General features: G+C 37.1%; 1 protein-coding gene across 2 annotated transcripts in view; it reads right to left on the bottom strand.

The window, feature by feature from the left end:
• RLF (RLF zinc finger) overlaps positions 1-24411 on the bottom strand; it is an 80474-nt gene that overhangs the window by 42093 nt on the left and 13970 nt on the right. For both annotated transcript variants that reach the window (XM_086381020.1, XM_086381027.1), the window contains exons 2-4: positions 6780-6934; positions 5794-5875; positions 3036-3168 (exon numbers count right to left, since the gene is read on the bottom strand). In XM_086381020.1, coding sequence (XP_086237146.1) covers positions 3036-3168; positions 5794-5875; positions 6780-6934 — 370 coding nt within the window. The remainder of the gene's footprint in view (positions 1-3035; positions 3169-5793; positions 5876-6779; positions 6935-24411) is intronic.

The raw sequence follows: 24411 nt of genomic DNA, 5'->3' as shown, positions 1-24411 counted from the left end.
TGAGCCACTTAAAAGTAAGTTGCAAACATCATGACAGTTTACCTCCTATATATTTCAACATGTAATAAATTGTAACATTCAAGGTCCAGTGAAAAATTATCTTTGTCTTTTTTAACAGAAGAGTGTTGTTTGTTTGCTTATTTTACTGAAGGCTCAGGTGACACATGACAAGTCATACAATAGCTTTAGAGGTATGTGGTAGAAGGGAAACAAAAAACAGACTGCGGTGGGAAGAAAAACAACCAGGAAGAAGTAAGAGCTGGCTGGTTCCTTCTCTACTAGATTGAGGGGAGGAAGTTACTGCCTCTGAACAATTAGGATGGCTCTCTTCCCTCAACCCGTAGTAGGGAGAGAAATAAAAGAGCAAAAGCCTATTGATTTGGCCCTCCTGAGTCTCAAGAAAAATAAGGAAAAGCCAGTGTTTTGATGTCATGAATTAAGAGGGGAGGAGGATGCTGGGGAAGGCACAAGTCAGTTGGAAAAACTGACAGATACCAGATGGCAGCTCTGGGTTTTCTCTAGCACAGTGAAAGAGGGTCTCCAAGGTGGACGGGCCTGAGAACTTTGAAGCTATGGGTTGCTGCCACCACCACTGGAAGTACGGGTGGTTTGTGGGCCCTGGGGCTCAGGCCAGGAACCACCAGGAGGACCTTGGCTGGGCTTGGTCTTGCCATCTCTACATTTTGTGGTAGGCTGCTAGGGTGGCCTGGGGTAAAAGCCTTTGATACCTGGGTGGGAGGACTTGTTCATTTCCCTGCTGATCAGGCCGGCAAAAGTGTCCACAACTGGTACATATTACATGCTTCAGTAAGAAATGTCTTTTTTTGGGGGGGGCGGGGGGGTAGGTGTGAAAGTGAAAGCCACTCAGTTGTGTCAGATTCTTTGTGACCCCATGGACTGTATAGTCCATGGAATTCTCCAGGACAGAATACTGGAGTGGGTAGCCTTCCCCTTCTCCGGGGATCTTCCCAACCCAGGAATCAAACCCAAGTCTCACACACTGCAGGCAGATTCTTTACCAGCTGAGCCACAAGGGGAAACCCATTTTTTTGAGGGGCGGGAAGGGGGGCAGTGGTAAATTTGAGACTTCATGGCAGGAAAAATAAAAATCTTATGCACCTTTTTAATTCAAAAACTAAACCAAAAGGCATTTACTCAGTTACTTGGAAGTTAGAAAATTTATTTTTAATGTTTCTGATTAGTACACTACTGAAAAACTGCAATTAATGAAATGATAGTCACTGCTCTCAAGTATCAAATGTGTTAATATCTCGGCTGCAAGGGCAATGAAGCTACACAGGAGGCTTTCTAAATCTGTTGATCTGAAATTAGTAAGGGCCAGTTGCAAAAGCAAGCAGGTCACAGGCTGCTCACCACTTACATTGTGGTTCTCAGAAAAATTCCTTACATATGTAGGTATCCTATACCCATTCAGAATTCTACAGATGTTAGGTACTTAATCTTTATTGAATATACAGGATACCATGGGATATTAGGTAAACAGTGCTTCTTCCCATTTCTTTTTTTTTTCTATGTAAAAAAAAAAACCTGAATACTATTAATTCCAGAGGTAGGAGGGTGAAATATTTGATTAGTTACATCAGGAAAAAAAACGAGGGACATTTAATGCAATTCCATCTCTTCCCTCTGGGGCTTGAGCCTGTCTACAAAGGTCATGCACTCTTCACTCCTGGAACCTTATCTGGGAATCTGCTAATTCTAGGATCCTTTTGCAACTATTTGGCTTGTCCTCTAACATTGTTTTTTTTTAAAACTTCCCAGGTGGCGCTAGTGGTAAACATCCCTCCTGCCAATGCAATTTTTAATAATGATAAAAGGTAATCATTGAGCGTCTACCTGCCTATATTTACAAAAGGATGCCATTTATCAAGAACCTCAACATAAAACATATATACAAATCTATTTTCTATTTAACAGGTCTTTTTTTTTCCTTATCAGTATAACTGATAAGCAGTAGAATTATCAGAGGTAAGGAACCAAGAGAAAATCTAAGCACTCTTATTATCAATCATCTCACTATAAAGAAAAACCCAAGTAACATGTATACAGTAGGTTATCAAACTTGGGAAATGAATAAGTTAACTGAAATATTTTAAGACCTGTCTCCATGCTACGTAGCTTCAGTTGTGCCCATTTCTTTGCGACCTTATGGACTGTAGCCCACCAGGCTCCTGTGACCATGGGATTCTCTAGCCAAGAATACTGGAGTTGGTTGCCATGGGGGATCTTCCTGACCCAGGGTCAAACCCTTGCCTCTTATGTCTCCTGCGTTGGCAGGTTCTATCGTTAGTGCCACCTGGGATGCCCATATTTTAAGACATCAACATACAAAAGGCCCGAGGCTTGAACTAAAGATATATCAAAAGTATAAATAAAAACTGTTTTGAAACTCATTCTTATTCCAGAAACACACTTAACAAAGATGTGATCCTTGTTAATTTTCTACTAACTTAAAGCAAACAAAATCATAAATGTTGGACATGTAAAATGAGATATTTTGTGCGTCTAAATGGAAACATCAATCCAAATCCATAAATCTGTTGGTCTTCAACTGACAATTTTTAAATAAAAATTTTCTTCTTTGTGTATCTCTATAAAATGCTAAATTCCAATGTTTCATAAATCTAAAATAAAGAGTAATTTTCTGTCAATAGTCCTCAGCTCTAGTAACCAGTAAACAAAATATAAGCAAAGCTCTACTATATACCAAGGACTAGAAGCAGTAATAATAATAAGAAGATAGCTCCTTCTATCACAGGAGCTCTGTATAAACACTGTTATTCAAAGCAATATTTAAAAACAAGTACAAAGGGATACTTTTAAAACTCTATGTTAAAATTCAAGAATCTTTAAATAAAACATTAAGTGCTAATGGCTAGTTTTTATTATTCAAAGGAGACCAGAATGACTGTTTATTTCACACAGGTGACATTCACAAAATTTTAACCCATAAAAATTTTTAATTCTCTTAGAACTAAATCCTCCTTCAGTAGTCAGTATAGTTTTAAGCTTACCTTCTTCTGTTTCTACTGGCTGTTGAGATAAAATTTTAAGAAGAACAGGATTTTTCCACACCCCTTCCTTGGTAACATGAACCAGTATTTGTAGGTTATTATTCCCAAATTCCAATAACGCATCATGTGACTCCTAAAAAAAAAAAAGTATATCCAGAAAACAGGCAATATAAAGTCTTTTTGCCTTTTCAATATATCTGAAAGTCTATGAAAAGCCCTGTATCTTGGATTTCTTAAAAATAAATAAGCAGGGGGAAAAAAAATAGCTATCCTCAAAGTTTTATGAAATTCTGTTGCTGCTTTTAAATAATGAAACTAGGGCATTTTCACTAAGTTAAAGAGTACCTTTAAAATGTTTTCCTGAATTCCCCTATGTAAAATTATCACCATAATTCAGTTTACATCCTTGAATTACTAAATTATTTTAAGGTCACTGGCATAGCTTTCTTTTAAAAGATTCTGCAGTATTCACATAGGCAACCTATTCCTTCTAACATAAGCATGACAATGATATCTACTGTTATGTATCTTTTTAATTGTTTAAATTCTTCTATCAAAGGACTTTAAACGATAGATGGCTCCAGGGACTTTAAATGCAGGGGCCACAGGTTCAATCCCTAGTTGGGAAACTAAGATTCCACAAGCTGAGCAGCATGACCAAATAAACAAATAGAGAAAAAAAAATTTTTTTTAATAACCTCAAACAGAGTCTTCAAAAACTATGGTGGAATTTTAAAAATAATTTCTTGTTTAAGGTAAAACTATCCGAAGTGCACATCTTGAAATCTACAATATAGAAATACAAGTGCAAGATGTTCACTCTAGCATTATTTACAATAAACAGCAAAGAGATCTGGCCAAATAATTTATGGTGCAGCCACATAAGAGAATCCCAGGCAGTCATCAAGGAAGATGCAATCCTAGACATACGCAATCCTAGACACATGTCCATGATAAAATCATTAAGTTAAAAAGGTTGCAAAACATAGGATCTCGTTTTTATTTAAAACCCCATTTCAGAATGTATTTTTATATCCATAAAGAAAAGGTCTGGAAGGGTTACACAAGCTGTAAATAGTGGTTGAGAATGCTCTCTGCGGCCTGCCTGGTAAAACTATTCTCTTACCAAAGGTATCCTCAAAACATATTCTGATGCCTTATCCATTTTTACCTAAAATAAGAAAACTTCCATTTTTCATGCTTTATATTTCTACAGGGATTGTGTCATATTTTATCTGTACCTCTACTGTATTTATTTTATTGAACACATATTCAGAAATGTGAATATATATATCCTAAATTGTCTGATAAATATTTTAACAAAGTTGTACAAGCAGGGAGGAAGGCAAATATTTTATTTAGGCATAAAATCTAAAAAAAGAATGAAGAAATCTAAGGAGAGATACTAAGAAAGTATCACTCTGCAAAGGGATACTAATAAAAAACAACAGTAACAGCCCTAATAAAAGAATAAGTTCATTTGCCCTTCTAGAATTAAAATGTCTTATGCCAGGGCAAAACTACTGGCAGACCCCAAAACAAAGAATGACAAAATCAATATGCTCTGTATGAAAGATGATTTTAACAACTGTATGAATATGTGAAGAGTTAGGACATTATAGGGATTAGAACATAACAAAGAATTCATCTTAAACAGAAAATCTAAAGAGTAACAATTATGCAGGAACTGGCGATGAACAGGGAGGCCTGGTGTGCTGCAGTCCACGGGGTCGCAAAGAGTCAGACACGACTGAACAACTGAACTGAACTGAACATTATATCATTTCAATTTGGATTATAGTCAAGAAGAAAGAAATTTTCAAATAATGAGGTGTGTCTGTTAACACACAAACCTTGGCTTATGCCTGCATGAAACAGGTCCAGGCTACTATGGAGTTTGTGTCCTTGAGGAAACAGTTAAACAAAGCAAGTTCTAGGTATAAATCTAGGTGTTAACTTTAGGCAAGTTAATTCACCTCTCTATGCCTGCCTCCCTATTTATAAATTGTGGTTCAAATGATCTCTATGTTATATAAGGTTTGCAATTTGATTAAAACATACAAAATGTGAAAACAATGTAGAGCACTGTTTGCCACATAATTAATGATAATAACTGAATGATAGCTTTTTTACTTATTAAGTCTGTTTTCTTTAAACAGTTTTTCTATCTCCACTGCTAACAGGTAAATTTGCTTTCTATTGCTGGCAGTACACTTGCTTTTTTTCTCCTACCTTACTCTCCTCTCCCCAACTTGCTATTTTCTGATCTGCTCATCTGAGAATGCTTATTATCAAGCCAATAGATGAACTAACATAGCTCTCCTGTAAGTAAAATGCATGAACAGAATCCCTGATGACTACTTTTAATTGTTAGCATTGTAAGTCCCGGAAATTTTAGGGGAAATTACTAGATAAATGTATCATGAATGAACCAAATAGTATTGCATAATAAACATATACAATTTTATATTTTAATAGATTTATTCTGTCTAAAATTTTGTTTCTGAAGAATGAAAAATTTTTTGTTGACTTCTAAGCTATGTAAAGACTAACAAAACCAAATGAAAGGGAAAAAAAACCCAATAATTTTTAGGATACTCTCTTCATCTGGAAGGCCTCTTTCTCATTCCATGAACTTAATACAATATATAATGAACTTGTTTTTGTTCTAAGTTTCCAATTTCAGTTTGCTGGGAGAAATTAACTAGGTGTCTTAGATATCCAAACAGAGACCTTTTTTGAGGCCAAATCAACCCACCTGTAAAGACTGAAGGAAGAGTACCCAGGCTTCACATGGCAGTTCACTTTCAGACACTGAAAGCAGTAATTCAAAACAACTCCTAGAATATGAAAAACTAAGTCAGTATATAACACTGGTTATAGTCATAATCAAGTACAGTATGACAGTGACACAATACACATTTTAGATATATTTAGACTATTTCAAATTTGTTTTTTACTCTTCAAAATTTTATTCAACATTGTTATATTAACTTTTCAACTTTAAAAAAGAGAAAAAAGAAAAACTATGAAGCTTTAGAGAAGGAATAATAGGATTATAAGACAAGGAATGTTTGTGTTCCAAAAATAGTATGATGTTAGAGGTCTGGGATTTTGGAAAATAGGAAAGAAAACAGTTAAGACCACAGAAAAGTAAAATCGATCATCCAGACTAAAATTTATCCTACCAACAATCTGTAAACTGAATCAAGGTGATTCCAGAACTAAAAACTAACAGCTGTTATATTTTTTCACTCTGCAAATAAAATACATTAAAGGTGTAATTCTGTCTGCTATTAGGCAGTGAAGTATTAAAATATCAACTAAATCGTTATGGGCTCTTAGGGTGGTAATTTTACACTGTGCCCTGATACTTTCTGCTAGTAAAACTCAAATAATACAACTGAGTTGCAGAATTTCACAGTAATTCCCTCAAAGACCACTACACCTTCCAGATACTCTGTCACTTCAGTTGATCTATACCTAAGGACAGAAAGAAAATGTTATCAATCTAAGCCTGAGGAGAAAAAGAGACTGTAGGGGCAATTAAATATCAGGCTGCTTGGCTGCAGTTTCACTTATACTTGTCTCCTGAAAATGGGAATATAAAGGGGTCAGAGCAAAGGAAATTTCATTCAAAGGTATGACCCTTTAAACAATGTGATGCCATAGTAAAGAGAAGTCCGGCAAACATTACAACCAAAAATACTCAATTTTAACAGTGATTTAAGTTCTTAAACTTACAGTACTAATCTGCCAAGCACTAACAGGACATCTTCACACTCAGTAGTTAAATACGGGCGAGCACTGGCGAAGCTTCGGATGGCAAGCCGATACACCTCCAGGAGATACACAATATGTTCTGATGCGTTCTTGTTGCTTGCATACTGCAACAAGGTCTAAAAAATAAAGTTTTAATTATTTTAAAAATAAAGACAATGAAACAAACAAGACTATCTTTGTTCTCAAATGCACTACCCCTTCCCTTTTTTCTAACAGATGCACACTCCTTTTATTTGGCACTAGTTTCTTGAGAGAATTCTATTTTCATCACTTAATGAACTGTTTCTGTTGAATTAAAGAAAAGCCAGAACTGCTCTTTTGACATGAGAATAAATCTACGAATAGAGCCATAAAATGCTGATAGTTGTTCTCAATAGAGGTCTGGAGTTATCATCTCTGAAATTTAGTAATTAGTTTCATTAATACAACACTAAATTGAGCACCAACCATGTACCAATACAATGGCTATACAAGATTATGATTCCTGCCTTATACAAAAGACATTGCTGTGTGTGGCCCTTAGCTCTTTTTTCCCACATAGGACTGATTAGGCTTAATTTACACTTACTAATTTATAAAAGGTTATGGTTATATTTAATGAAGTTATTTCGAAAACTAACATACATGCCAGATGCTCCAAAATCACTGTGGACAGTGACAGTAGCCATGAATCAAAAGAAGTGCTCCTCAAAAGAAGAGCTATGACAAACCTAGACAGCATATTAAAAAGCAGAGACATCACTTTACTTACAAAGGTCCTATAGTCAAAGCTATGGTTTTTCCAAGAGTCATGTAGGGATGAGAGACGGACCACAAAGAAGCCTGAGCACCAAAGAAATGATGCTTTCAAACTGTGGTGCTGGAGAAGACCCTTGAGAGTCCTCTGGACAGTAAGGAAGTTAAACCAGTCAATCCTAAAGGAAATCAACCCTGAATATTCATTGGAAGGACTGATGCTGAAGCTGAAGGTCCAGTACTTTGGCCCCCCGATGCAGAGCTGACTCATTAAAAAAGACCCTGATGCTGGGAAAGACTGAGGGCAGGAGGAGCTGGGGGTGACAGAGGATGAGATGGTTGGTTGGCATCACTGACTCAAAGGACAGGAGTTTGAGCAAACTCTGGGAGATAGTGAAAGACAGGGAAGCCTGGCGTGCTGCAGGTCTTGGGGTTGCAAAAAGTCAGACACGACTTAGCGACCAAACAACAATCCCAGATGCCAGTTTATTTGTTTACAAAGGGGACAGTCATATTAACACCTAGAGTACCTCATTCCCCATATTTTGATATAATAGGTTTTCTGGTGAGTTAAAAATCTAAAACAAAGGAAAACCAGAAGGCCTGAAAAATTACATGTTCAAATCACAATGGAAAGCTGGCTTCTCTTCTCTTTGGACATTGTGGAAAATATGCTAAGTTCTTGTTTGGAGTCTCTCTAGGTTCCACAAAGTTGCTCTCCCTTCTAGTAATATACTTCTTTCCTCTAACAACTGAATAGGTTTTGCTTATGCTTAATTGATACATGCTTAATTAACAGGTTAAGACTTGAATTATCCAAGTTTCCCGCCCCCTAGAAAACACATTCTGACTGGGTAGGTAGGCAGTTAAGGCTACTTCAGTAACAATCTCTTCAAGGATTCCTAACTTCCTATATTCTGATCTTTCTGCCTAGCAAAGTACAAATAGCTTGGTGATATTGCAGGATTCCACTGATTTTCTGTAGTTTTTTCCTGTAGGTTTTACAAGAACAGTCCCTGTATCAGTTCTGATAATTAAGTACTGTCTTGATTATGAAAAAAAAAAAAAAAACAGGGAAACTAATGATAAACCATTATATCATATACTTTATTAAAAGCTCACTTAACTTACACACTGAATTATCTGATCATTGCATACTTGAATGATCAAGATACTTAAGCTATTAAGTTGGTAAGAAAAGTAATTGCGGTTTCGCACTGTGAATTTTAAATCATTATAACTAGGCTCAAACACATTTTCATTAATCAAAATAGGAACCATTACAATCAATGCATTTTTGCCAACAAGAAGTTGGTTTGTTTATTCCTGTAGCATAAAAATCCGTGCCTGGGGATTTGACAGACTCTTGGAAAGTATTTTCTGCCTCCTGCTGATTGTGGATGCATTTTCCCTGCAAAAAGTTGTTGAGATGCTTGAACAGGTGGTAGTCGGTTGGTGAGAGGTCAGGTGGAAAAGGCAAAACTTCATAGACCAATTCATTCAACTTTTGAAGCATTTGTTGTGTGACGTGTGGTCGAGCATTGTCGTGGAGAAGAATTGGGCCCATTCTGTTGACCAATGCCGCCTGCAGGCATTGCAATTTTGGGTGAATCTCCTCAATTTGCTGAGCACACATTTGCCGGGATTCAGAAAGCTGTAGTGGATCAGGCCATCAGAGACCATGACCCTTTTTGGTGCAAGTTTGGCTTTGGGAAGTGCTTTGGAGCTTCTTCTCAGTCCAACCACTGAGCTGGTCATCACCAGCTGTAATATAAAATTTATCTTTTGTTGCACATCACAGTCCAATCAAGAAATGGTTCATTGGGGACTTCCCTGGTGGCCCAGCGGCTAAGACCCCGTGCTCTCAAAGCAGAAGGTCTGGGTTCAAGCCCTGGTCAGGGAGCTAGAACCCACAGGCCGCATCAAAGATCCCACGTTCTGCAACTAAGACCAGGCACAGCCAAATAAACAAATGAAATAAATTTTTTTAAAAAAAAAGAAACGTTCATTGTTGTTGCACAGAAAAATAGAAGACAACACTTCAAAAAGACGATTTTTTTTTTTTCGCAGTCAAACACCCACTAGCTGAGCTTCTTCCAATTTGCTTCAAATGCCAAACAACTGTAGAATGGTAGGAGTTGAGTTCTTTGTCAACTTCGCATGTAGCTGTAAAAGGATCGGCTTCGATGAGCCTCTCAATTGGGCACTGTCAACTTCAAGAGATAGTGAAGGACAGGGAAGCCAGGCATGGTGCAGTCCACGGGGCTGCAAAAGAGTCAGACACGACTGAGCGACTGAACAACAACTTCTGACGGCCGGCCACTATGCTCCTCGTCTCCAAGGCTCTCGTCTCCTCTGCAAGACTTCTGGAACCACCACCGCACTGTGTGCACAGGAGGGGTCCTGGGCCAAATGCGCTGTTGATGTTGAGTTGTCACTGCTGCTTTACGACCCATTTTGAACTCGAACAAGAAAATCGCTCTAATTTGCTTTTTGTCTAACATCATTTCCACAGTCTAAAACAAATATAAAATATACAGAAAGCAACAAGTCATTAGCAAAAACCATAAAGTGAGAAATGTGCATGAAAATGATGTGTAACATAACCACATTAATTTAAGAATATATTCCAATTTCAAACAGCAAAGTTCAACAACGCAAAATCACAATTACTTTTGCACCAACCTACTATTTCAGTACATCCATTCAATTAAGTATCTTGCTGCTTTACCAGTCACTTTAGAGAAGTGGACTCCTTCTATATTTTCAGAAGAGCATTATGTCCCCATCTAATCAAATCCCAAATTTTAATAAAATAAGAAAAAACTGAATGATAACAGAGGATCATAAAACTGATCCCATAATAATCCTTTCTAGCTAAATGAGTGAAGAGAAAGCATGCAGAATTGTGTGCTTATTAGTTACATAAATAAGACTTCATACTTGCTGTTCAGTCCCTAAGTCATGTCTGACTCTTTGCAAATCCATGAACTGCAGGCTTCCCTGTCCTTCACTATCTCCTGGAGTTTGCTCAAGCTCATGTCCACTGAATTGGTGATGACATCCAACTATCTCATCCTCTATCGCCTCCTTCTCTTCCTGCCCTCAATCTTTCCCAGCATCAGGGTCTTTTCCAATGAATCAGCTCTTTACATCAGGGGGCCAAAGTACTGGAGCTTCAACTTCAGCATCAGTCCTTCCAGTGAATATTCAGGGTTGATTTCCTTTAGGACTGACAGGTTTATCTCCTTGCTGTCCAAGAGACTCTCAAGAGAGTCTTCTCCAGCACCACAGTTCGAAAGCATCTCTGGCACTCAGCCTTCTTTATGGTTCAACTCTCACATCCATACATGACTACTGGGAAAAAATCAAAGCTTTGACTATATGGACCTTTGTAAGCAAACTGATGTCTCTGCTTTTTAAAGTGATGTCTCTGTTTTTTAATACTCTGTCTAGGTTTGTCATTGCTTTTCTTCCAAGGAACAAGCATCTTTTAGTTTCATGACTGCAGTCACCATCCATAGTGATTTTGGATTATTTCACATATCTCTTAAAAAATCTCTTAAAATCTATGTCAGAAAGAAACTGTTTTAGGTCAGCAAATTACTTATTTTCTGCATTGGTTAATCTGAAAACCAGAAGGCTTTACAAATTTATATTCAATATCAGAATTTATGTTCCATAAGATCAGGTAACATCTTATCAACCTTAGTAGGCCAAACACTCCTCCACTCACTTCCATCTCCATAAGACATTCAAGTCTCATTAAATGTTTACTGAATAAATTTACCATTTTACTGAATAAATTCATCATTCTATTCATTTGCCAAATATTTTTTCATAGCCTACTCCAGTAAGGAGCTAGGTACTAGGGGGAAAGACACAGGGGCCTATCCTGGAGCTTTCAGAATGAGTCAACACAACCTGACGGTTGAAACCACATGTGCAAATTAACCAGCTGCTGGCCACCATGTGCAGAGAGAAGCGCGGAGGGAACAGAGACGAGGCTGTTCTTCTCAGAAGCTCCTGCCACCAATCTAGTGTCTTCTGACACAGACGTCCAATTAAGCCTCCCAAGTCACACAAGATTCAATACCCTGTGAGTACTTATGTTTACATTTTCCCCTATACTTATTTATATACTTTTTATATTCCCAAATCTTTTCCCCCTTATATGTTAATCACATTAAAGAAGTGTCCTTTTCTGCTATATTTAAAATGGAAACCAGTAAGGTCCTACCGTATATAGCACAGGGAACTCTGATCATCGTTACGTGGCAGCCTGGGTGAAAGGACAGTTTGGGGGAGAATGGCTGAGTCCCTTTGCTCTTCACTTGAAACTGTTACAACATTGTTAATCGGCTATATTTCAATATAAAACAAAAAGTTAAAATGGCTAAAAAAAATTTTTTTTTACAAGGGAGGTGTCCTTAACATATCCACTATGTGCATACTCTGGACACTGAAAGAACCACTGGAACAATCTTCTTTACTATCATAGGTTTTAAGAACGCAAGATTAAACTGAATGAATTATAGCCATCCAAATAACATTACTTTGCCAACAAATGTCCGTCTAGTCAAGGCTATGGTTTTTCCAGTGGTCATGTATGGATGTGAGAGTTGGACTCTGAAGAAAGCTGAGCGCCAAAGAATTGATGCTTTTGAACTGTGGTGTTGGAGAAGACTCTTCAGAGTCCCTTGGACTGCAAGGAGGTCCAACCAGTCCACCCTAAAGAGATCAGTCCTGGGTTTTCTTTGGAAGGACTGGTGCTAAAGCTGAAACTCCAATACTTTGGCCACCCCATGCAAAGAGCTGATTCATTGGAAAAGTCCCTGATGCTGAGAGGGATTAGGGGCAGGAGGAGAAGGGGACGACAGAGGATGAGATGGCTGGATGGCATCACCGACTCAACGGATGTGAGTCTGAATGAACTTAGGGAATTGGTGATGGACAGGGAGGCCTGGCGTGCTGCAATTCATGGGGTTGCAAAGAGTCAGACACGACTGAGCCACTGAACTGAACTGAAATAACATTTTAAAGTAACTCATGTAAACAAAATTCCATCAAAAGCAGAAAAGAAAAATGGGAGTCTTTTATTTCTTTTTAGAAATTTAAATTTTAGACACCAACAAAACTAAGAAAAGGGCAGTAAATGATAATTATGACTCCCTCAAGTTCATTGGCATTCTTCAGAAACCAAATTAATGGCCAAATTAATGGCCTCTTCTCTTTGTTTCAGTAAACTTATTTATTCTACTAAAGTTTACTATGTAGCAATAATGTGGAGGGTAAAAGAGATGAAGACTCCATTCCTGCCCTTAAAGAACTAAGTACACTTAGCCCAATCAGATACCATCTTTATTTTAAACATTCTCACAGGATGTTCTCATTCATATCTCAGGCAGATTCTCTCAAGTCCTTGCTATATACCTCAAATGCCTGTTAGACATTTCCATCTGGATGTCCTATTCAAATCTAAAATTCAACATGGTGAAAACAAACATCTTCCCCAGCAAATATGCTCTTCCTCCTATGTTCCATCTGTCTCTTTTCAGGAGCCAGAGCTAAAAAAAACTCTCTCTGAAATCACCACACCAAAGCTTATTGACTCAATGGCAAAAACATTAATACCTTTGTCTCTGATCTTATGCTTTATTTCCATAGCCAGTGGCCTAGACCAAGCTCTGAACATCCGTCATCTGGAATGCCACAACAGTTTACTTCTCTAGGTTAAATACTCTTCGGTTCTGTTATGTGTTATAATCATAAGTTCTTTGTACATAAAAAATTAATGCACGGGGGAAAAATTAGAAGGAATACAGCCGTATTAACGTTAGGAAGAACCACTGGAAGGACTGATGCTGAAGCTTCAGTATTTTGGTCATTTGATGCGAACAGACGACTCATTGGAAAGTCCCTGGTGCTGGGAAACACTGAGGGCAGAAGGAGAAGCAGGCGTCAGAGGTGGCTGGATGGCATCCCCGATGCAATGAAGATGAACTTGGGCAAACTGGGAGATTGTGAGGGAAAGGGAGGCCTGGCGTGCTGCAGTTCATGGGGTCGCAAAGAGTCAGACACAACTGGGCACCTGAACAACAGTAGTAGGATTATAAACAATTTTGTACCATTTTTATGTTTTTCTGAAATTCTTCCCAAATTTTCTTTATTAAGCATTATTATATTTACAGGAAGAAGGAAAGATTATCTCCCCTTATCCCAATTCTATCTACATTCCTCACTATATGGTTTCAAACAGGCTGGTTAGCATCTGGACTATTCTCTGAAAACTACCAGGGAAGGAGAAATTTTTTTCATAATGGTCATTGTTTATGCAGGGATGCATTCCGATTTAAGACTCAAATGGTTTGAGACTAACTTTTCCAGTGGAATAATCATAGATAGTATTTTTGAGCACACACTATGCACTAGGTATTTTCCTAAGAGCTTTACATGGTACTAACATTTAATACAATAACCCAAAGAGCTAAGTGATTTATCACCAGCCGATTTTTAAAATGAGGTAACAAAAGCACAGAGAGATTATTTTCTGAAAGTCACCATTGTAGTAAATGCTGGATTTAGGATTTGAACTGTGGTCATCTGACTCCAGAGCCCACACTTAACCACTCTGCTACAAGACTTTCAAGAATGCACAATTCTACAACTATTTTACTTGTATTTTAAATTCTGCCCCTCCTGCCCCCAAGCATTAGCTTTAATCTTCTACAACAAGTAGTATCATAGGTATCATTTGATCTTCTTCCCAAGAGTTTACAACATTTAATTCCCATTTAAAATGACTGCTTCTGGGGAAAGTTTTTCAGCCATAGTGAGACTGACACTCCACACTAGAATGTTGGTGGTTCACAAAGAAGTGACAAATGGTATCTGGTACTTGGTCCTTACTGTTAAATCTGTATGTGACTTTTAATAGAAGAGGATTTGCATTATTTTAAATTTTGGCCAGTAAGCGAGAAATCTTATTGATTTTAATTTCTCAACACATGAAATTCCCAGAATTAAATAAATTTGAGTAAAATGTGACTCTACTATGACAGACTTCCAGCAGGGTAGCACTTGAGTTGGATTTCTGAGGTATGGGTCAAGTCTGCAAATGCGAAAGTGAGGGGAAAAGAAATACAGGTAGACAGCAACTTGAACAAAATCATAAAAAATCAATAGAACAGATGGGGCAAAACAGTGACAAGACTTAACATCACTTGGTGAGGAAGCATAGGAGATTTCTCTCGAAGAGACTAAGCTGGGTGTGAGATGAAATGGAATGGGAAGTGAACAGCTGGCTGCTTACATTCAGAAAGTGGCTAGAGTAAATTACAACTTTTAAGTCTTAAAACATACATGGCTATTAGACTGCACCTCACACTTTTTATATTGGTTATAGTTGGCTTTTTAAACCCAGAAATATGACTTGTTACTTTATCTACCTACCTATTTATCTATTCTGATTAACTTTCACTGGATGCAATCCATCATCCTAGCCGACCAAGATTATTTTTAGATACTGATTCTGTCATGGGATTTAACTATGCTTTCTAATTTCATTTTCAATTTAAAAAAATATCTTTTGCTGGGCTTTTTCCTGGTGGCTGAGTAGTAAAGAATCTGCCTGCCAATGCAGGAGACACAGGTTCAATCCCTGCTCCGGGCAGATGCCACATACTACACAGCAGCTAAGCCTGTGCGCCGCAACTACTGAGCCTCTACTCTAGAGGCAGGAGCCGCAACCACGAAAGCTGCAATGAGAGAAACCACAATGAAAAGCCCGTGCACTGCAATTGGAGAGCAGCGTCAGCTCTCTGCAACTAGAGAAAAGCCCTTGCAGCAACAAAGACCCAATAAGGCCAAAAATAAATACATAAAAATTTTACAAATATATCTTTTGCTTTAATAAAATAATAAATTTTTTGTAATAAAATACCCTTTATTGTTTAAAAAAATATATAGATAAGTGGAGAAGTAAAAATAAAAATGTCATTAATAAACACTACCACTACTCCCCAAACAGACCACTGTTAACAGATAAAATTAAGTTTGAGGGGTTTTTATGCCTAAATAGTAGCATATTAATGGACTCAAGCTATATTATTTTGTAAAACTTTCTTCAACACCAATATTTTTATACCTCATGTGTATACTACAATTTATTACACAAGTCCCTGTTTCTGGACATGATGGTTTCTAACTTTTCATTACTATGCAAAGTTAGAAATTTCTATATGCAATATTTATATAATTATTATAATATTTAGCACAATGTTCTATAAATAGAATTGCTGGGTCAAAGGATGCATAATTTTTAAGAATTTACACAGTGCTAAATTCTGCACCAGAAAATTTGTTCCAATTTATATTCCTATTATTTATGTAAGATATCGACAGATTGAGAAATTATCACAATTATTGTACATTACAACCTAAATACAATCTTTTCAAGGTCACATGGATAGGGCAAATACAGTATTTTGTTTATTCAACTTACAATCCTTTCATTACTACTGTGATTGAATAAAAATTTTCATGATATTTTATGATATCTTTAATTACTACAGCATCTATATGGTATCTTCATCTCAGTTATCAATAATAGTAAGGAAGAGAGCTTGAATGAGAACAGTATCAACAGTTAAACTTCCCCCCAAAATTGAAGAGGAACAAATTCTAACTCATTCTATGAGGCCAGCATGACTCTGATATCAAAGCCAAAGACTACAAGTAAAGAAAACTACAGACCAATATCCCTTATGATACAAAAATCATCAACAAAATATTAGCAAGCTGAATTCAATGGCATATTAAAATAAACTATACACTATGATCAAGTGGTATTTATTCCTGGAATGCAAGGATGGTTCAGCATATGAAATCACATTAAGAGCATGAAGCGAAAAAACCTCACGCCACCTCAACTGATGTAGAAAGAATATTTGAAAAATTCAGTAACCTTTCATGATAAACACTCAACACACTAGGAGCAGAAGAAAAGTACTTCAAAATAATATAGACCATGAATGAAAAATCCTAACATTATGCTCAATGGTGAAAGACTTAAAGCTTTTCCTTTAAGGTCAGGAAGAAAGATGTCCACATTCCCCATTTCTATTCAATACAGTACTTGAAGTCCTAGTGAGAGCAATTAGGCAAGAAAAAGAAATAAACAGCATCCAAATTGAAAAGAAAAGTAGTATCACTGTTTGCAGATGACATGATTTTATATGTAGAAAATATTGAAAATTCCACATCAAAAAAACTAACCAAATAAACAAGTTCAGAAAAGTTGCACAATATGAAATCAACACACAAAAATCAGCTGTGTTGTTTTTTTGTTTTTGGCTGCAACACACAGCTTGCAGGATCTTAGTTCCCCAGCCAGGTATGAAAGCACAGAGTCCTAACTACTGGACCGCCAGGGAATTCCCTCAGTTGTGTTTTTATACAACAACAATGAACAATCTGAAAAAGAAGTCAATCATTCCATTTATAATTGCATAAAAAATACAGGAATAGTGACTTTCCTGTTGATCCAGTGGTTAGGAATATGCCTGCCAATGCAAGTGACCTGGGTTTAACCCCAGGTCTGCCCACATGCCATTGGACAACTAAGCCCTTGTGTTCCAATTACTGAAGCCCACCCGCCCTACAGTCCGTGGTCCTCAACAAGAGAAGCCACCAAATTGAGAACCCATGTATTGCAATGAAGAGTAGCTCCTTGTGCCACAACTAGAGAAAGCCCACATGCAACAATGAAAAGCCCATGGGTTACAACAAAGACCCAGTGCAGCCAAAAATTAACAAATTTTAAAAACAGAGGAATAAACTTAACCAAGCTTCAAAGTGAAAGACTTACACACTGAAAACTATAATATTAAAGCTTAATCAAAGATGCTAAAGAAGACACAAATAAATGGCAAGACATGACACAAAAATGTTCATGGAATGGAAGACAACAGTGTAAGATGTCAATTCTACACAAAGCAATGCACAGATTCATGAAATCCCTATCAAAATCTCAGTTTTGCGAGAGGGGGGGTGGGCATCTCAAGGGACCCTGAATTGCCAAAACAAACTTGAAAAGAAGGATAAAGTTGTAGATCTCACACTTTTTTTTCCCCCTATGTCACACTTTCTGATTTCAAAATTTACTACAAAGCTACAGTAATCAAAGCAGTGTGTACTGGCATAAACACACACAGACCAACGAAACAGACTAGAGAGTCCAGAAATAAACCGTCGTGTGCATGCATTTGTGTGTGCTAAATTGGTTCAGTCACGTCTGACTGTTACCCTATGGACTGTATGTAGCCCACTAGGCTCCTCTGCCCATGGGATTCTCCAGGCAAGTGGGTTGCCATGCCCTCCTTCACAAGACCTTCCAGACCCAGGGATCAAATTGGCGTCTCTTATGTCTCCTGCACTGGCAGGCGAATTCTTTACCACTAGGGCCATAAACCCTCATATATATGGTCAAATGATTTTCCAAGGTGCCAAGACCATTCAGCAGAGGAACAGTCTTTTCAACAAGTGCTACTGGAAAAACTGAATATTCATATGGAAAAGAATTTGTCTCTTACCGTATACCATATACATAAATTAACTCAAAATAGATCTAAGATCAGACTCCCAAGGAAAAGAAATAAAAGCAAAAATAAACCCTAAACAAGACCTAATCAAACTTAAAACCTGTTACACAGCAAAGGAAACTATCAACAAAATGAAATGTCTTTTTTTGAAACAGGGAATGGGAGAAAACATTTGCAAATGATATGACTGACAAGGGATTAATATCTAAAATATACCAATAACTTGTACAACTCGATATCAAAAAACCAAACAACACAATCAAAAAATGGGCAGAAGACCTAAACAGGGATCTCTCCAAAAACAAAACATACAGATGACCAACAGGTACATGAAAGGATACTCAACATCACCATTAGAGAAACATAAAACCACAATGAGGTATCACTTCACATCAGTCAGAATGGCTATCATCAGAAAGTATGAAGATAACAAATGCCGGAGAGGCTGTGGAGAAAAGGGAGCCCTCCTACACTCTTGCTGGGAATGTGAACTGGTGCAGACGCTACAGGAAACAGCATGAAGGTTACTTCAAAAACGAAAAAGAAAGCTACACATGATCTAGCAATTCTACTCATGGGTACAAATACCAAAAAGACAAAGACTCTAATTTAAAAAGATACATGTACCCCAATGTTCACAGCAGCACTATTTACAATATCCAAGATGGAAAAAATTCAAGTGCCCATCAAAAGACAACTGACTTAAGATGTCGTACAAGTATGTGTGCACGTGTACACACACAAACACACAAAATGAAATATTACTCAGTCACAGAAAAGAATGAAATATTGCCATTTGCAGCAACACGGATGGGACCTACAGAATATCATACTAAATGAAGTCAATCAGATAGAAAAACACAAATACCTTATGATATCACTTATACATGGAATCTAAAAAATGCTACAAATGAATCTATATACAAAAAACAGACTCACAGACACAGAAAATAAATTTATGGTTACTAAAGGGGGAGGTGGGCGATAAGTTAGGAGCACTATGGGATTAATAGATACAAACTGCTTCACATAAAACAGATAAGCAAGAAGGATTTACTGTATTACACAGAGACCTATATGCAATATCTTGCAATAACTTATAATGGAAAACAATCTGAAAAAAAAAAGTAACTGAATAGTTTTGCTGTACACCTGAAACTAACACATACTGTAAATCAACTATACTTCAAATAAAGAAAAAAGGAAAAAATAGATCTAAGAGCTAAAATCATAAAACTCTTGGAAGAAAACAATGGGAAAAAGCTTCATGATATTGGATTTGGAAATTATTTCTTAGATATGATACCAACAGCATTACATAACGAAAGTAAAAATATATAAACTGAACTATATCAAAATAAAAACTTGTCTACCCTGAAATCTGGACACTATCCTTGTGGTAAAAAGAAAACCTGCAGAACAGGTGAAAATATTTGCCAAATCATATACCTGTTAAAGGATTAGTATCCAGTATATATAAAGAAGTTTTTTTTTTTTTTTTTTCTTTTTTTTTTTTTTTAATTTTATTTTTTAAAAAAAAATCACATGCTCCCCATCCTGAACCCTCCTCCCTCCCAACCTCCCCATACCATCCCCCTGGGCCTTCCCAGCACAACATCAGAAAAAACAACCCAACAATAATAGGCAAAGGACTTAGATTTCTCCAAAGATACATAAGTGGCCAATAAGCATCTGAAAAGATCAAACAGAATAACAATTGTTTGTAAAGATGTGGAAAATGTGGAACCCCTGTGCATTGTCGATGGGAATGTAAAATGGTACAGCCACTGTGCAAAATGTATGGTGGTTTCTCCAAAAATTAAACTGAATTACCATATGATCTAGTAATTTTGCTTCTGAATATATACCCAAAAGAACTGAAAGTACAGATTTGGAGAGTTATTTGTACCCATGTTCATAGCAGCATTATTTACAATAGGTAGAAGCAATCCAAGAATACATCAAGGGATAGATGAACAAATTGTGGCATATAAACACAATGGAATATTATTCAGCCTTAAAAGGGAGACTTGACATGTGCTGTTGCTGCTGCTGCTAAGTCGCTTCAGTCGTGTCCGACTCTGTGCGACCCCAAAGACGGCAGCCCACCAGGCTCCCCCATCCCTGGGATTCTCCAGGCAAGAACACTGGAGTGGGTTGCCATTTCCTTCTTCAATGCATGAAAGTAAAAAGTGAAAGTGAAGTTGCTCAGTCGTGTCCGAGTCCGACTCTTCGCAACCCCATGGACTGCAGCCTTCCAGGCTCCTCCGTCCATGGGATTTTCCAGGCAAGAGTACTGGAGTGAGGTGCCACTGCCTTCTCCATGTGCTACAAAGTCAATAATCTTAAAGTCCTCATGCTCAGCAAAATAAGCAAGCCACAAAGTGACATATGTTTCCACTTATGTCAAATTCATAGACAAAAAGTATAGAATGGTGGTTACCAGAGGCAAGAAACAGGGAGGAATGGGAAATTAGTGTCTGATGAGTTCAGAGGTTCAGTTTGAGAAGATGAAAATGTTTTGGAGATGAATGGCGGTGATGGTTGCATAACAACATAATATACTTAATACCACAGAAATGTATGCTTAAAAATAGCTAAAATGGCAAATTTTATATTATGCATACTTTACCACAATGTAAAAAAATACCCAAAAAAGTTAACTTTATGTCTTGAGATTTAAGAAGAGCAATTTTCAAGAAACAGAAGTGGGTGAGCATGAACAGGAAGAGTGGGGAAAGAGAGGACGATAAATTCAAATATTTCCCATTTCTGTTTTAGTAAGTCACTACTACTAAAGAGATCTAGGATACTTCTTGAATACGAAATTTTAAAATCTGAGCTTTATCACTGGGGAAGATTACAATTCTGAGGCAGCTATGTAAAACAGTGAAATAAAAATGCCTTTCAGTTGGGGAGTCAAACTTCTACCTCCATTATTTGCCAGCTAACAGTGGGTCTTGATTTTTTTTAAAACATTCAACTGAAATAACTGAGTACTCATTTTGCACTAGACAATGTGCAATATAGCGTAAAAACATAACAAACAAACAAAAAACCTATGGCAAAACACACGTAACAAAATTTACCATCTTAATCATTTTTAAGCGAACAGTTCTATGATATTAAGTATATTTACACTGCTGTGCTACCACCATCAACATCCATCCACACAACTTGTTCCATCTTACAAAACTGAAACTGATCCGATTAAACAGTAACTCCCCATCCCCCCTTCCCTCCACCCCCTGGCAACCACCATTCTACTTCCTATCTGTGTGCAATATACTTTCACAATATTGTATTTTCTGTTTGAAAAAAGCAACACAAGAGTGTGGTAATGGCATCAAGGTATACAAATAGAACAATGGAACAGAATAAAGTCCTGAAATAGACCTACATACATATGGCTAATTGATTTTCAGCCAAGTGCAAAGGAGATTTCTCAATTCAGTGGGAAAGCAGTCTTTTCAACAAACGCTGCTGGGACATTTAGATGCTCCTATCTTTTTAAAAAAGAACTTCCATCCATCACTCACACAACATACAAAAAGTAACTCCAAATGGATCATAGATCTAAATGTAAAACCTAAAACAATAACACAGAAGAGAACACAGAACATCTTTGTGCTCTTAGGCAGATTCTCAGATATAACATGAAAACTATCAATAAAAGAACAAGTTGATAAACTGAACTTTGTCAAAATTAAGAACATGTGTTCTTCAAAAGACACTGTTGCTGCTGCTGCTAAGTCACTTAAGTCACGTCCGACTCTGCGACCCCATAGACAGCAGCCCACCAGGCTCCGCCGTCTCTGGGATTCTTCAGGCAAGAACACTGGAGTGGGTTGCCATTTCCTTCTCTAATGCATGAAAATGAAAGGTGAAACTGAAGTCATTCAGTCGTGTCTGACTCTTCACGACCCCATGGACTGCAGCCTACCAGGCTCCTCTGTCCATGGGATTTTCCAGGCAAGAGTACTGGAGTGGGGTGCCATTGCCTTCTCCAAAAGACACTGTTAAGAGAGTAAAAAGACAAGCCACAGCCTAGGAAAATACATGCCAACAAGCCATGGCTTGGCTGCTCCTGGGGCCATCTAGTAATGTAGGCCTTCTCTTTCCTGTTAATGTCTCACCCAGTTTTCCCTTGAAGTTCTTGATAGTGTCTTGTGTGAGTTTACCAACAGTTCTGTCCACAGCGTGTGGCTGACACTATGTCATTTTGCCTCAGTTCATCCTTGTCATGATCTGCTCTCCCTGAGCTGGTAGTGAGCACCTCAGGCTCTCTTCATGCCCACCCTCAGCACAGTGGAATCTGTATCACAGTCAAGGGTGTTCCCTCCAGAGATACCAAGTGAACCAGTGACAGAATGTGTGTAACTTAAAGGTGATACAAATCACCACCTCCAATCTGTCTACCCTTTGCCATCTAAGCCACAACATTTAAAAAAGCAAAAAACAAGAATATATTAAATAAAGGGCTTGGGTCCAGAAACACACACACACTCCTCTCGAAACTCAACAACACGAAAACAATCCAATTTTTTCAAGTCGGCAAATGAGTTGAAAAGATACATTTCCAAAGAAGATATATGGTTGGTAAATAAGCAGGTGAAAAGACACCCAACAAAAGTCACTAGGGAAATACAAATAAGAACCACAATGAGCTGCCACTAATTTTAGGATGGCTAAAACTATAAGAAAAAGACTGGCTACGCCATGTGCTGATCAGGAAGTGGAAAACTAGAACTCTCATACATTGTTGTTAGGAATGTAAAACGATACTACTCTGAAAAACCTGACACGTGACCCAGCCATTCATTTACCCAAGAGAAAGAGAAAGCATTTGTTCACACAAAGACTTATACATGAATGTTCATAACAGCTTTGTTTGTATTAGCCAGAAACTGGAAACAAGCTGAATGGCCAACAGGTGAATGGACAAACAAATCATAATAAAGCCATACAAAGAATACTCAGCAATAAAAGGAATTAATTATTAATATATACAACATAAAAGAATTTCAAAATAATTATACTGGCTGAAAAAACACAAAAAGAGACTGTATAGGGTTTTTATGCAAAATTCTAAAAATGGAATATAATCTATAATCTAATCTATAGAGAAAGCAGCGTAACTGAGTGAGGATGGAAAGTTATTATGGAAGGAAAGTAAGAAAGAGGAAATACAATGGGAGTAGAAAGCAAGTTCTAGGAGTGATGGGTATATTCATTATTTTGACTGTGGTTTCATGGGTATAAAAATATGCCAAAGCTTATCAAGTTTTAAATATGAGAGGTTTACTGTATATCAATTATACCTCAGTAAAGCTATTTTTAAGAAAAGACAATGGTCCACAAAATGTACAAAACCATTAAAAAAATTTTAATAAGTTTTACATTTTAATTGTCAGATTTACTATTTTCACTGCAATAAAATGTAAAAATTCTGCACATAAAGGTAATACAAAAAGTGAAAAGATAAACCGAAGACAATATAATTCTGACATAATGACCAACATACAATTCACGTCTAGAATATACTTTCATAAAACCTGTTAAGAAAAAGACAATCCAAATGAAAAATAAGCAGAAAATGGGAAAAGATAACTCGCAAAAGAGGAAATCTGAATAGCAATAAATGTAACCAAAAAGATAAGCAACTCTTCACATGAGAAAAACAAAAACCCACAATAATATAGCACAGTCCACCCACCAGAATGGCTAAAATTAAACTGTCTGACTACACCAAGTATCAGCAAGAATACAGGCCTATAGTAACTTTCAAACACTGATAACTGCATAAACTGCTACAAGTACTGTGGAGAATAACTTGGAAGTATTTATTATAGTTGAAGATAGGCCTATGTATGAACCCAGGAATTCCACTCAAAAGCATATACCCTGAAAGAAATTCTTGCATCCATATATAAATATACAAAGAAAAGATGTCTACCCCAGCAGTTAATGTAAATGCCTCCAAATCCATTAATAAAAGAATGAACTGTGACATGTTTACATAATGAAATACTACATCATGAATGTATCAAAAAATGAATGTTATCAAAACTATATATACCAAAAAGTATACATATAACTATATAACTCTTAGTATTCAAAGAGCTTCAGAAGAATGCATGTCCATGCCTTCGTGCTAAGTCACTTCAGTATGACTCTTTGTGACCCTGTGGACTGTAGCCTGCTAGGTTCCTCTGTCCATGGGATTCTCCAGGCCAAGAATACTAGTTGGTTGCCAT

This window comes from Bos grunniens, chromosome 3 (genome assembly GCF_055505025.1).
Source record: "Bos grunniens cultivar Pamir isolate PY7600 chromosome 3, Bosgru_T2T1.0, whole genome shotgun sequence".
Lineage (NCBI taxonomy): Eukaryota > Metazoa > Chordata > Mammalia > Artiodactyla > Bovidae > Bos > Bos grunniens.
This window is presented reverse-complemented; position numbering and strand designations above follow the sequence as displayed.